Source organism: Stenella coeruleoalba (genome assembly GCF_951394435.1).
Source record: "Stenella coeruleoalba genome assembly, chromosome: 14".
NCBI classification, from domain to species: Eukaryota; Metazoa; Chordata; class Mammalia; order Artiodactyla; family Delphinidae; genus Stenella; species Stenella coeruleoalba.
In genome coordinates, this window is record NC_137160.1 from 23,813,039 (window position 1) to 23,827,790 (window position 14,752).

Consider the following 14,752-nt stretch of genomic DNA (forward strand, 5'->3'; position numbering starts at 1 on the left):
GGAGCTGGAAATACCATGTTGATTTCAGTGCTTGAGGGAGTTTCCCAAAGCTCCTTTCCCCCAGTTGTTAGTGAGAGTTTTATTTGAAAGAAGCCCTCAGTAAGTGGGGTTTTTTTTTTTTTTTCAAAAAGATTTTTGAAAATCTCCCTTTTTGGAGAAAGGGATAAATGACCACCAGCTTCGCTTTTTACAGGCATCCCTTCTAAGAGAGGTCCGGGTGTCTGCATGCATCTATCCAAGCGTACCTTGGCTCTTCCAGCTTCAGCCTTCAGAGTGACTGATGTAGGGCAGAATTCTAAGTCATCAAGAAGCACTCTTACCTGCTGTGGAGGGGGCTGAGACATTTTAGGAAAATGTGTGACCTCAGAGTAAAATATCAAAATTTGAATGGGATGAATTAGGGTTTTAGACAACTCTCAATAACCAGTAGAACATGAGAGGCTGTTTTTACGGCGAATGACTTGGAGAATTCTCTTATTAATTGGAGTTTTTCTCAGTTCTGGGCCTTATTTTTCATTCCAGGTTGTATTTTCAGGAAAACTTTCATCTGGAGAGGACTTTGTCTTTTTCCTCTCCTTGCCCTTTCTTCTTTACTTGGGCAATGTGGTTTATTAAGTTTCACGTTTCTTTCTCTCTCTCTCTCCTTCTCTCTCGTATTTTTTCCCTTTTTAATAGACTTTACGTTTTACAGCAATTTTAGGCTGAGAGCAAAACTGAGTGGAAGGTACACAGACTTCCCATATAACCCCTTTCCCGACACATGCAGAGCCTTCCCCACTATCACCATTCTGCTCAAGAGTGAAACATTTGTTAAAATTGATGAACCCACAATGACACATCGCTATCACCCGAAGTCCATAGTTCACATTAGGCCGCTCTTGGTGTTGTGTGTTCTGCGGGTTTAGACAAATGTATAATGACAGGTAGCCACCGTTATGGTATCATAACAGTAGTTTCACTGCCCTAAAAGTCATCTGTGCTCTGCCTGTTCATCCCTCTCTCCCCGCTAACCCCTGGCAACAACTGAGTTTTTATACTGTCTCCATAGTTTTGCCTTTATAGAATATCATATGGTGTAGTTACAGTGTGTAGCCTTTTCGAATTGGCTTCTTTCACCTAGTAATATGTCTTTAAGTTTTCTCCATGTCTTTTCACATCTTGATAGATCATTTCTTTATAACACTGATATTCCATTATTCAATGTACCACAGTTTGTCCATTCACCTACTGTAGAACATCGTTGCTTCTGGGTTTTGGCAATCATGAATATAGCTGTTATAAACATCCACGTGCAGGTTTCTGTGTGGATATGTTTTCGACTCCTTTAGCTAAATACCAAGGAGTGTGATTATTGGATCATATGGTAAGATTATGTTTAGTTTCATAAGGAGCTTCCAAAGTGGCTGTGCCCTTTTGCATTACCGCCAGTGATGAAATAAGAGTTCCCTTTGCTCCACATCCTCGCCAGCATTTGACCTTGCCGGTGTTCTGGATTTGGGCCATGCTAATAGGTGTATAGTGGTATCTCATTGGTGTTTCAGTCTGCATTTCCCTAATGACTTACGATGTGGAGCATCTTTTCCCATGCTTATTTGCCATCTCTGTATCTTCTTTGGTGAGGTGTTTGTTTAGGTCTTTTGCCTGTTTTTTAATTAGATGGTTCATTCCCTTACTGTTGGGTTTTAAGAGCTCTTTGTATATTTTGGGTAACAGTCCTTTATCAGATATGTCTGTGGCTTGTCTTCTCATTCTCTTGACTGTGCTTCTTTTCAAACACCAGAAGGGAGCACAATGTAGGCGCTCTCCCATCTTGGCAGGGACCCTTTGCATTCTTGCCTTCTCTTCCCCAGATGACTGGAAAAGCTCACATTTTTTGTACCCATCAGTGGTTCCCTTGAGATCCAGAATATGTTTATATGAAAGAAAAAAGCATGAATTTGTCTTATCTTGAATACTGAATTTGTTTTTTTTCTCGCTCTTCACATTCTCAAATATCAATTTACCTTGCCCTTCCGTAAAAGATCTTCAGGGTGAGAGGATTTGCTAACTCCTCATTCAACATGTAGTTATTGAGTCCACCATTGCAATATGTCCTTTTGGGGACACGAGATGGGAAAAACAGTGGAGTGAAAGATAATGCATGATATAGTGTGATGTGAGACAATAAAAAATAGCCAACACTCAGTGCTTACTGTGCAAATCTGAATGGTATGAATGTTCTGTTAATCATTTTACCCTCAGGATAACCAGGGAAATGCAATTATTATCCCCATTTTGCAGTCTAGGAAACTAAGGCACTCAGAGGTTAAGTAATTTGGCAAAGTCACACAATTAATAATCAGCTGACGCATGGCACAGGGAGATCAGCTCGGTGCTTTGTGACCACCTAGAGGGGTGAGATAGGGAGGGTGGGAGGGAGACACAAGAGGGAGGGGATATGGGGATATATGTACACGTATAGCTGATTCACTTTGTTATACAGCAGAAACCAACACAACATTGTAAAGCATTTATACTCCAGTAAAGATGTTAAAAAATAAATACATAAAAAGTAACCGGCTGAGCCGAGATTTGACATTACGATGTGTAAATCGTATTTCCTGTTCACAAGTTGTTTGTATTTTAGTTAAGACAACCCACATACAAATGAGAAATTAATAGTCCCTCTTTTAGATTTTAATTCTGAGATTTTTTTTTTTAAGCCTAACACCTGTTGGCCGGGTTAAGTACCCTCCTCTTTCTGATCCTGCAACACTCTGTACATGTGTATTTTATGAATTCAATTTGTTGAGCATTTGTGCGTGCGTGTTTGTGTGTGTGTGTGCACACGTCCCTGTGCATATTATGCTTATTCCATGCTCTAGGGCATTTGGAGGCCCGGCCTGTCATTCTTTTCTCCATCAGGGCCTAGCAGAGTGCCTGATAAACACATACATCTGGATTTAGTTGAGTGATTGGTTAAGACTCATTCTGTTCTCTTTCCTTCTTTAGTTCTGATGTACATGAACAGGGGCCTGTAAAGCTCTTGTCACGAGGCCGTCGTGCTCTCAGAACTGACTGCATTTTCTGTTTGCAGGGATCGTGCTTGTTGCCATTAATCCTTACGAACAGCTGCCAATCTATGGCCAAGATGTCATCTATGCCTACAGTGGCCAAAACATGGGGGATATGGACCCTCACATCTTCGCTGTGGCCGAGGAAGCCTACAAGCAGATGGCCAGGTAAGAATAACCTCAGCCCAGAAGTCCTCCTGGGTAGAGTCAGAGGGAAGAAAAGGGAGTTTCTGCCTTCTTTGGCTGCCTTTTCTCAGTGGTGGAGTGGTGATTCTGGGATTGAGGAAGAGTCTTGGGAGCCAAACCAGCTCAGGTTCTTTTCTTACCGCGTTTCCTCATGTCTTCGTCTTCTTCTTGTGAACCTGAGCCTTGGCTTGGAGAACAGTGGCTCCTTAGACTTATTTCAGTTTTGAGCAATGCAGTTAATGCCTAGTGTGTCATCTCTCCTTGACTTTCTTTTGGCCTTCTCTCCTCCCCTCCAGGTGTAATGAATCCATTTTATACCATCACCAGTCATTTTGCAGATCTCACTGAAGGCTCCCTTTTGAAGGAACCAGGACTCTGACAACTTCTTGAGATGCCAGGCATTTGGGGCAGATACAGAAATTTCAAATTAGCAGTTATGCATCGTGGTTTCGGGTTTTTAGCCTGGAAGTGGAGTTCTGTGTAGGCACTTAAGCAGGTCTGATTTTCGAACTCTGAAAGATAGGTCCAGGTCTGTTTCGTCAGAAGGTGGGCTAGGTGAGTGTATTGGTCAGGGTTCTACAGGGCAACGGAACCAATATGGAGTGTGTGTGTGCACGCACGTGCGTGTGTGTGTATGTAAAGAGAGGGATTTTTATCTTAAGGAATTGGCTCATGCAATCGTGGAGGCTTGGCATGTCCAAAATCTGCAGGGTAGGCTGGCAGGCTGGAGATCCAGGGGAAAAATACTGCATTTTGAGTCTGAAGGCTTTCTACTAGCAGAATTCTCTTCGGTGGGGATGTCAAATGTTTTTCTCTTATGATCTTCAACTGCTTGGGTGAGGCCCACCCAAGTCTACTGATGTAAATGTTCATTTCACCTAGAAAAGAGCACCTTCATAGCAGTAAACATAGTCAAACAGACTAATGTTTGACCAAATGTCTGGGAACTGTGGCCTAATCAAGTTGACACATAAAATTAACCACCACAGTGTTGGTCTTGAACTGTCAAGATATAGTATAGGGAAAGATAGTTTTACCAAAGTTTTGGTGGAAATGCATTTTTCCAATTAACAGAAAAATGCTGGATCCTTTCAGCTAAATCTTTTCTGCCACCTCTAGAGAATATCTTACAGAGCTAGCAGGAAAGGTAGGAGTCCTTTGTGGGGTGGAGGGCTGCTTAGGCTAATTTAGTGAGAGGAGTGAGAAAGATTCCCACTCAAGGTGGTCTGTGCTTCGGTGGATATCAGGGTGTAATTTTCAGCCCAATGAAAATTTCCATGAGGAAAGACTGTTATATAAGTTTCCTTACTAATTTATAATGTTTATTGCTGGCTGTGGAGATGAGTATGTAAAAGGTCTGTTTCCTTATGGATACACAGTGACCATATTCAATATAAGCAGTGATTGGAGAACAGCAATATAATAAGTAGAATGATCTAAAACCATTTTATTTCTCCCAAATGTTATAGATTGTGGAGCTAAAATGGTCATGACCTTTGATCTCTCTGATGCCATAAAGCGACCGCACACTATGTTCATCTGCTATCAGGGCTTGACCTGGAGTCGCTTAGCTTGGTAAGCGGTTGAGGCACACACCTCTGGACTGAAGTGTAAGTTCAAGGTCAGATCACGTGTGGAGAAGGATGAGGGGTAGCGTGATGCAGCACACGGCCTCGCTCAGGTGTATGCACAGTGGAGGGGGACCTGGGGTCTGGACAGGCTTCTACATCTTGGGAGAATCACTTAAGCCAAGTCGTCATTTGCTTCATGTGAAGAAGATTATCCTTCCTCCTTTATGGATGGTTTCTTTATGGCTCTAAAATGGAAGGTGAGTATGGCCTGGTTCTGACGACTTCCTTCCATGCTAAAAGTTCCGCCAGCTCCCTGAGACTTGTCCTTTCATGGATGTCACTGATGTTTGTTTTTCATTCCATTCTCCTCTTCTAGCCAGTTGCACTTAGATGTATCAGAAGTTGCTGTTCATTATCAGACTTCTTGAGGCTCCCATACAGCTTTGAGAAACATCTAGCCTCCACTTTTATCCATACCATAGATCCTTTTGATTAAATACCTCCCTTCCTTTCCGTGCCGGAAGCTGTGCTCTTGGGTTATTTCACTTGTTTGGGTCCTTGTTCACACCTGTTAGAGGGAAAGGGCAGGTGTGGGCATCCAGGGTGGTGGTGATATGATCTTGCCTATGGTAATGCATTTGATGATTAAGGGGTTTGGATGTTAAAGTTGGACAAGGAGTTGCTTCCTCAAGGATTTTCTTTAAAGTGCTAAGGTTTATAATCGTCTTACCCACTGAGTCCTAGGGTGTAGCCAAATAATTTTGCTGAAATTCTTGTGCAGTTTTTGCTCATGAACGTGCATTAGAAGCGTAAGGCCAGCACACGTGGCCACAGGAGAGAGGAGCTATTTTTGTATAAGTTCTGTTGTCAGCAGCTCATGGTTCCTGCTATTGATCTGAGAGGCATATTAGAAGCCCCAGCAGAATCTTTGCAGGGAAAGAGGGAGACCCATTGGTCAGATGCAGGGACGGTTTTTTGCTGCATTTCCATTATGGGCCTTCTCTGTCAACTTTGAATACTAGAACACGTTCATTTAACAATACTTGCCAACTGTACTGTGCTCTTCCTGACTCATCAGCAGTTTTTGAAATAATTGTTCTGTGGATCAAGTAGCCACAGTCTAACACAGTTTGCTTTGAATCTGAGCCTCCATAACCGCTGGGCAAAATAAAGCGTACAAGAAACTGAAGTTAATGACTCCCAGTCTTTGGTGACTCTGAGTTAATTGGCCTTGGACTCAGCAGTTCTTTCTCTTGATTCACTGGGGACTGGATTTTCTTTCTTCATGTCGTTCACACTGGGACACTCCAATTCTTGATGCTTTGAGTGTGTGGGAGGAGTCTGTCAAAGCTCGAAGGGATAAATCCAGACCTTCATCCCCATCCTGAGGTTTCCACCCAGAATCTTGTGCTGGATGGAAAGGTTGAGGAGACACAATAACAAGATGACTGGTTCATTGTCCCTATATCCCTGTTGACTTCAAGACTAGGCTTGAGAGTAAATGGAGATTCACAGTGAATAAAAAGGCTAAGCTAGTATAAAACATCAAATTCGTGAATTCTGTCTTCCACATAAGAGACTATAGTTCCCGTGAGAAAGGAGACTGACCGCGGCTTTATTTCTGCTCCTCTCTTGTTCAGGATCCGAAATGCCCATTCCCTCATTTTTACCTCCCCTGATTCCAGCCTCAGCTCCTGTGTTACGTCATATCAGCCAACGTTTGTGAAGTATCAATTATTTGATAGGCTGCTTCCCGAATGAACACTAAGAAATGTGAGACCACTCCCCACTTCTTAAGGTGCCAGCGGTCTAGTCTGGTTGGAGAGAGAGGACACAGTAGGCCAAAAAGCCTGTAACTGCAGGAAGTGTAAATTGAAGCCACGCTCAGCGTTGTTTGAATTGAGTTTGGAGATGATTGTCACACCTGGGCCAAGAAAACTGTAGCATTTAAGCTGGATCTTGATGAATTGGTAGGATGTGTAGAGTGAGAAGCAGAACTCTAGGTGGGTGGAGTAGAGTGATCAATACCCTAACAGTGGGGCATCAACAAGTACGGTCACAAAACCACAGTGACATAGTGCTTCACACCCCCTAGGATGTTTGTCATCAGAAAGACATAACAACAAGAATTGGCAAAGATGTGGAGAAATTAGAATCCTCATACGCTGCTGGTGGGAATGTAAAATGGTGCAGCTGCTTTGTAAAATAGTCCAGCAGTTCTCAGAAGGTTAGACAGAGTTACCACGGGAGTCAGCAATTCTACTCTTATGTATGTACCCAAGAGAAATGAAAACGTGTTCACCCAGAACCTCATCCACAAACATTCATAGCAGAATTATTCACAGTAGCCAAAAGGTGGGGAAAAAACTAAATATCCATCAGCTGACCAATGGATAAAGTGTGGTTATAGCCATACAGTGGAATATTGTTTGGTACATGAAAAGGAACAAAATACTGGTACAGGGATGCACCTTGAAAATATGCTAAGTGAAAGAAGCCAGACATAAAAGAAGCTGTACTGTGCGATTCCCCTTATATGAAATGTCCAGAGTAGACAAATATGTAGAGAGAGGTAGATTAGTATTTGCCTAGGGCTGGAGGTTTGAGGGGAATGGGGAGTGACTGCTGATGAAGATGTCTTGTGTTTTTAAGTGGTGGCGACGGTGGGGGGCGGGTGATGAAAATTTTCTGCAGCTGATTGGGTGGGTGGGTGCACAGCTCTGCAGATGCCCTGAAACCCACTGAATTGTGTACTTTAAATGGGTGAATCGTGTGTTCGGTGAACTATATCTCAAAAAAGCTATTATTCACAAAAGACGTGGTTAGGGAACCAGCACCCAGGAAAGCTTAACCTATGTGGTAAGTGCGTCTGCGTCGAGGGTGTGTGGACGGTAGAGTTAGAGGCAGGGTGGCCAGACGGTGGAGGCCTCTGAAGGCCGGGGTGAACTTTGGGAGAAAAGCGTGTTCTGTTATCAAAGGGTACAGAGATGGTCAGACGACTCTTGGAAACCCTGGATTAATCAAGTGAACCTTCAAGGCAGGGGGCTTCTCAGGGTAGTTATGTTGACATGCATTCTGGAGTCTCCAGTCTCCACGATGGGGATGCATTATGCTGGGTTTGCAAATCATATTTAGACACAAAACTGTCTTCAAGGACTCTTTGGGAAATGATGGCCTAGAGCAATGGATACATTTTAGAGCCTGTTAGATAAAGAGATAATATGACACAAGGGATGTTCAAAGACCAATTTTTCTCTGATGGGCCCTATTTCAAAATCGCTTCCTTCTCTCCATATTCCTATACCATTTCCAAGGATGAGAACACCTTCTCATGAGTCGTTTAGATTCTTGGGGAAATACCTTGCCTGTTTCAGTGACCTCTGTGTAATGATTGATAGTAGATGCTGAAGCTGGAATTCAGACCCGGTCTCTGCCCCAAAGCCCTTTGTACCTGCTGAGAAGCTGTACTCCCTCCATCACTGGTGCCTGTCGACTGGCCCCAGGTAGTCTTCCCAAAACAGAGCAAACTCTGGTCCTCAGGGCCATGAGGACCGAAGGATAGACCTTTTGCCTTAATGTTTCAAAAGTGTCTAAATTCCAGAGTGAGATTAGAGTTTTGGTGTATTTTGTAGCTCTGCTGGTAGGAGTGGGCCACCTTCTTGTGCTCCCCAGGTCTGATCCTTTTTTTTTTTTTTTTTTTTTTTTTTTTTACCTTTTGTGTTCTTTCCTGAAAGAGAGTGGGGACACTGCAGAGCAAATTCATTTGCTCGGGTAGCCAAGGTAATAGAGCACACACATTTCCATCTGGCTCTGCGGTGCTGCTGAGCTGTGACTAATAGTGAAAGATGGGACTGCTCCTGTTCGGGGTCCCGGGGAGGGGAAGTGCAGCTCGGCCCACCTGTGGCAGCCGATTGAAACCTGCCCCCACCTGTGGGAGTGCTCCAAGAGAAATCCTGACTGTGAGATGTGTTGCAGAGGGAGAGAGGTAATGAGAAAGTTCTACATTTTCCATCTTCAGAGGTCAAAAAAGAAAAAATAGAATTGACAACTTTATCTTCCTGGTCATTGGGGTGGCATACTCTGGGATAGACAAGAACGGACTCAGGAGATTTCAGCATCTCTTTTGGGCTGCAGACTCTGTGGAATTTGGATCTTTGGGAAAATAATTTTTTAAAAGAACTGCAGGGACTTCCCTGGTGGTGCAGTGGTTGAGAGTCCGCCTGCCGATGCAGGGGACACGGGTTCGTGCCCCGGTCCGGGAAGATCCCACATGCCGCAGAGCGGCTGGGCCCGTGACCCATAGCCGCTGAGCCTGCGTGTCCGGAGCCTGTGCCCCGCAACGGGAGAGGCCACAACAGTGAGAGGCCCGTGTACTAAAAAAAAAAAAAAAAAAAAAAAAGAACTGCACATAGGTGACCGAAATTCACACTTTGCTTTGAGATCAAGTTTTAACTAGAATGATGTCAGTTTCTTTCTTCCTTTTTGATGTAAGGTAGTTTATTATTCTGGGTTGTATAGTTTGGGGAAGTTTGGGATGTGAAGTACTTTCTGATTGAGCCTCATGTTTTCAGTGTTGAGAGCAGAGCCAGGTTTTGTTTCTCTGTAAGATGTTTGCTGTACGGGAGTGTCCAGGGGTCTGTCCCTGGCGATGTCTCTCCCACCTACTGTGTGTCCATGCACAAACCCTTCGGGGCCTGTGGTTCTCAGTGAGTCCACCCTTTAAGGAGAATAGTGGCATCACCTCAGAGAGGGATTTGGACCTGCGAGAGGTCATGAGGAACCTTTAAAACCCGTTGAGTGCTATAAAAATTGGGGGAGCTGATGTTAAAGCTGACGGACAGCTTCCTTGGCTGTCGTTGAACACAAGTGACGGCATCGCTGGGGAGGTCAGTGGTTAGGGAGCAGCGACTTCCTGGATTTTTACAGTAAAGTCTGAAGCTGTGACTTCATTCAGCCCTGACTTTTGGCTGCAGTTTTGCTTTCCTTCCCATTCCTTATGATTTCAGGTCAGGGCTAGGTTGCTTTAGGACAAGGTATAGGAGATGTTCAAGATGTCTGAACACAGGAATGACTTTGTCTCCTCTATGCCATTATCTCATTTCTCGAACATGCCCTGGGTAGTTAGTTCCCTTTGTTCAGATTCTTCCCAGGGTGCTGTCTTCCCCAGGCTCTTCTCCTGCACTTACTCCTCCCTGCTTCCCTCATCTCCTCTCCATGTCCCCCTGCTCAGCCATGCCTGTACACCCCTCTCCCTCCCCACGGGGTGCCCCAGCACCGAGGTCGATAGCATCATTTGATCCTTTATAATCTCTTAGACTGTATAGTTTCTTTATATTTCCACCTACCCTGTTTAAAATTCTAGTTATATTATTTAGATTTGAGTGTAGGGGAAAGTTAAGTATGCAGTGAATGTGGCTAATATGACATCCCTGTGTTAAAAGAAATTGATGGTAAGTGTATATTGTCATCTCCTTTTAAAATTGTGAGTTTAGAAAAGAATAGGACTGGATCACTTCTGTGACACTGCAGAGGTCATGAATGTTACTAATAGTCAAGTCCCATATCAAAAATCATAGAGCTGAAAGATACTTCATTTTGTTAGTAACCACTTTTTATCTTACCTGGGGAATGACGTCATGTTAGGAAAGGGCCTGCAGTCATTTGGTAGGAACTGGCTAAGCTGTAGGGACACTGGAGACCGCATCCCTGCCACTGGTCCTTTGGGTGCTGCTTGACCATTCCTAGTCCACGTAGCTCTGTCTCTCAAGCGTGTTCCATTTTTAACAGCTTTCACTGTCGGGAATTTCTCCATCACGCAGTACCCCACTCGTCTCCAGTCGCCTTCACCTGTGGCTCTGAGCTCTGTCCAGAGCAGCTACACAGGACAGTGAGCATTTCCTTACACGTGGCAGCCCCCTCCCGACTCTGGCTGAGCATCCTGGCTCCCACAGCCATTCCTTCTGAGCATAGCTTTCAGTCCCTCTCCCACTGTGGGTCGCCCCTGGACACCATCCGGTCTTTCTCTCTGATATCTGTGGTCTCTGAATGCGGTCTGCCAGGAGAGGCGAAGAGTTCCTCCTTACAGAGAGTTTCTGTTACAGAGCCGACAATTGCACTGACTTGGCAGGCATTTCATATTGCTGATTTTTACTAAGTTTGCAAGCTGTCAAATTCCTATTTCCCCTCCCCCTGCCCACATATGCACAAGAATTATTTTATTACCACTGTAACGAGGTTTAATCGGCTAGCAATAAGCTGCACCTATTGAAAGTGCAGTTACATTAAATTGCACGTACAGTTTGACAGATTTTGACATATGCATACACCCATGAAACCATCACCATGATCCAGGTAATGAATATTCCCTTAACTTCGAAAAGTTTCTCCTTCTAAGATATGTTTCCCTCATTCTGCAACTTGCACAATTGATTTTTTATATGCTGAGCAGGATTCAGAGTTACCTGTATTAAATTTCACCTTTTGTCCCTGTGTTCCAATATTCCAGGGTATCTCTTTGAATCTTGATTATTGCATGTGATATTTTAAGTCTCCCTGGCTTGATGCATGTGCAAATTTAACAGATCTTTTGCTTCCGTCCTTATCTATAGATGAGGAGATATTAACCCGGCTGGATTGCTATAACATGCTGGGAGCAGTTCTTTGACTAAGAACTGATAATTTAATCTAATAGAAATAAAAACTTAGGTCCTTACCTGTATTTTAAATCGTGTTAAAACCTGTGCGCACCAGGTTGGTCAGGCGTGATTTTCAGGGGCTCATGTCTGAGGAGGTGGGCACGCCAGACCCCAGTTAGCAGCCCAGCCTCACTGCTTCCTTCCCCGTGTTTCACCTGGTCATGTTCTTTCACCTAAGTTCCTCCATTTCCTCAGCTGAAGCAAGAGGATCGTTGTGTGTACTTCCATCCTCGGGTTATTGTAAGAGATAACCGGCCCCTGAGCAGCCGTCCCGCGCCGGGCAGGACCCAGTGGACACGCTCTCGAGCTTCCCCCCGCGTTGTCGTTACCCAGCCTGGTTCTGCTGTCAGAGTCACACTCGTCACCTCACACGGGCTACTTTCAGAATTCATAGTGGTGCTGACATGTGAATAAGATTTCGTTTTACACGGTGTCTGAAATAATTTTCAGTGAAAAAAAGATGGTAAAATATGAAGCCTAGCAGGATGAAATGACAGTTCTGTTTACATCATGCTAATGCCTTCATACCACGTTAGCTACTCTTTTTTTAACTGCGTGTCTTTACATTTATTTCCCAAAAGACAGAGTGGCCGTGGACCTCATGTGCTCATGTGCCCAAGTTTAGTAGGAGAGGAAGGTGCCGTAAAGCGCAGCGGCTAGGCATCCAGGGACAGGACTGCCTTGGCTCTCAGAACAGAGGAGCCGTGTGACCTTGGCAAGCCACTTAACCTTATTTTGCATCAGTGCCTGCGTCTTTAACATGGGGATAAATAGTGTCTAAATCACCAGATTGTTAGAATTAAATTAGTTGATAAATGAAAAGTGCTTAGAATGATTTCTGGCACAGAGTAAGTGTTCAGTAAGTGTCTGATACAGTGGTGGTGGTGATAATCTGGTGATAAATAATACTGATGATTTGATAAGTAATGTCATTATCATTTCATAGTGTCCAAAGGAAAGAAGTGCTGGAAGGAGACATCAGGGCTGAGCTGGATTCCCTTTATAGGTCGCCCTCAGAGAACAGATGGTCCTTCAGGCCCAAGGGAATCGTAGAAGGCTGGCCATTCCACGTGATTAGCAATGTTCTTTTGGATTTATAGGCTTGTGTTTGAAATTAGAATTAAAGAAGTTTATAGGTTGTTGCTCATCTGTCTAGAGGAAATACAGCCTCAGTGGCACTAGGTCTAAACCTATTTTTTGTCATATACAGAAAACCAGCAGCTTTGAGTTTTGAACTTAAAGTGAAGCTGCACTGTTTGTTGCTCGCTCAGCAGCTCCTAGAACAGTGTTAGAATGTGGACACCACTGCCCTTCGGTGATGGAATCTGTAAGCTCAAGCAAAAGGAAAGTAATACAATACACTGCAGGAACCAAGTGATTATTCGATTGCTTTTACAGGCAGTTGCTTGAGGGACAGCCTGCCTGATATCACTAACTGAGCATGTGGTGGAGGCCGGAAAAACAGTTTTTCCCATTTTTGGATTGGGTTCTTTGTTTTTTTGTTATTGAGCTGCATGAGCTGCTTGTAAATTTTGGAAATTAATCCTTTGTCAGTTGCTTCATTTGCAAATATTTTCTCCCATTCTGAGGGTTGTCTTTTCATCTTCTTTAAGGTCTCCTTTGCTGTGCAAAAGCTTTGAAGTTTATTAGGTCCCATTTGTTTATTTTTGTTTCTATTTCCATTTCTCTAGGAGGTGGGTCAAAAAGGATCTTGCTGTGATTTATGTCATAGAGTGTTCTGCCTATGTTTTCCTCTAAGAGTTTTATAGTGTCTGGCAGCTCAATAACAACAAAACAAACAACCCAATCCAAAAATGGGCAGAAGACCTAAATAGATATTTCTCCAAAGAAGATATACAGACTGCCAACAAACACATGAAAGAATGCTCAACATCATTAATCATTAGAGAAATGCAAATCAAAACTACAATGAGGTATCATCTCACACCAGTCAGAATGGCCATCATCAAAAAATCTAGAAACAGTAAATGCTGGAGAGGGTGTGGAGAAAAGGGAACACTCCTACACTGCTGGTGGGAATGTGAATTGGTACAGCCACTATGGAGAACAGTATGGAGGTTCCTTAAAAAACTACAAATAGAACTACCATATAACCCAGCAATCCCGGTACTGGGCATACACCCTGAGAAAACCATAATTCAAAAAGAGTCATGTACCAAAATGTTCATTGCAGCTCTATTTACAATAGACCGGAGGTGGAAACATCATCGGATGAATGGATAAAGAAGTTGTGGCACATATATACAATGCAATATTACTCGGCCATAAAAAGAAACGAAATTGAGCTATTTGTAATGAGGTGGATAGACCTAGAGTCTGTCATACAGAGTGAAGTAAGTCACAAGGAGAAAGACAAATACCATATGCTAACACATATATATGGAATTTAAGAAAAAAAAATGTCATGAAGAACCTAGGGGTAAGACAGGAGTAAAGACACAGACCTACTGGAGAATGGACTTGAGGATATGGGGGCGGGGAGGGTGAGCTGTGACAAAGTGAGAGAGAGGCATGGACATATATACACTAACAAACGTAAGGTAGATAGCTAGTGGGAAGCAGCCACATAGCACAGGGAGATCAGCTCGGTGCTTTGTGACCGCCTGGAGGGGTGGGATAGGGAGGGTGGGAGGGAGGGAGATGCAAGAGGGAAGAGATATGGGAACATATGTATATGTATAACTGATTCACTTTGTTATAAAGCAGAAACTAACACACCATTGTAAAGCAATTATACCCCAATAAAGATGTTAAAAAAACAAAAAACAAAAAAAACAAAACAAAACACAGCTTTTCCCAAGTGGATGGAAGTGAGACTCGGTCACTTCTGGTCCCTGCGGTGGTACATCAGTTGGTTAGAGCAACGGTCTGCTGGGGCACATTGGTTTTTGGAAGATTCACTGGCATGTGGGAAGAAAATATTAGAACTTTATTTTCACAATCTTTTAAGGTTTAAAATTCTGTTGGTGTATCTCTTATAACATGCACAGTGTATTAGTACAGTAGCACAGAAAGTAATTTATGAATACATATTTCAGGGGGCGCTTGCTCACAGTTTTCCTAATAGGGGAAAGGAGAGGACTAGTTTCGTGTCCAGGGCAGTGTCTACACCCATAAATGCAGTTGTCTTTGTGGACTAGTTCATGGTCCCCAGAGGAAATCTGTCCCCTGGCCCCATAGTTCTTATTGGTGTGCTACCGTGGAAAGAAGGTGAGAGAAGGTGGCT

General features: G+C 43.6%; 1 protein-coding gene across 2 annotated transcripts in view; it reads left to right on the plus strand.

Annotated features, from left to right (window-relative positions):
- MYO5B (myosin VB) overlaps positions 1–14,752 on the plus strand; it is a 384,462-nt gene that overhangs the window by 176,405 nt on the left and 193,305 nt on the right. For both annotated transcript variants that reach the window (XM_079943248.1, XM_079943249.1), the window contains exon 4: positions 3,077–3,221. In XM_079943248.1, the coding sequence (XP_079799374.1) occupies positions 3,077–3,221 (145 nt within the window). The remainder of the gene's footprint in view (positions 1–3,076; positions 3,222–14,752) is intronic.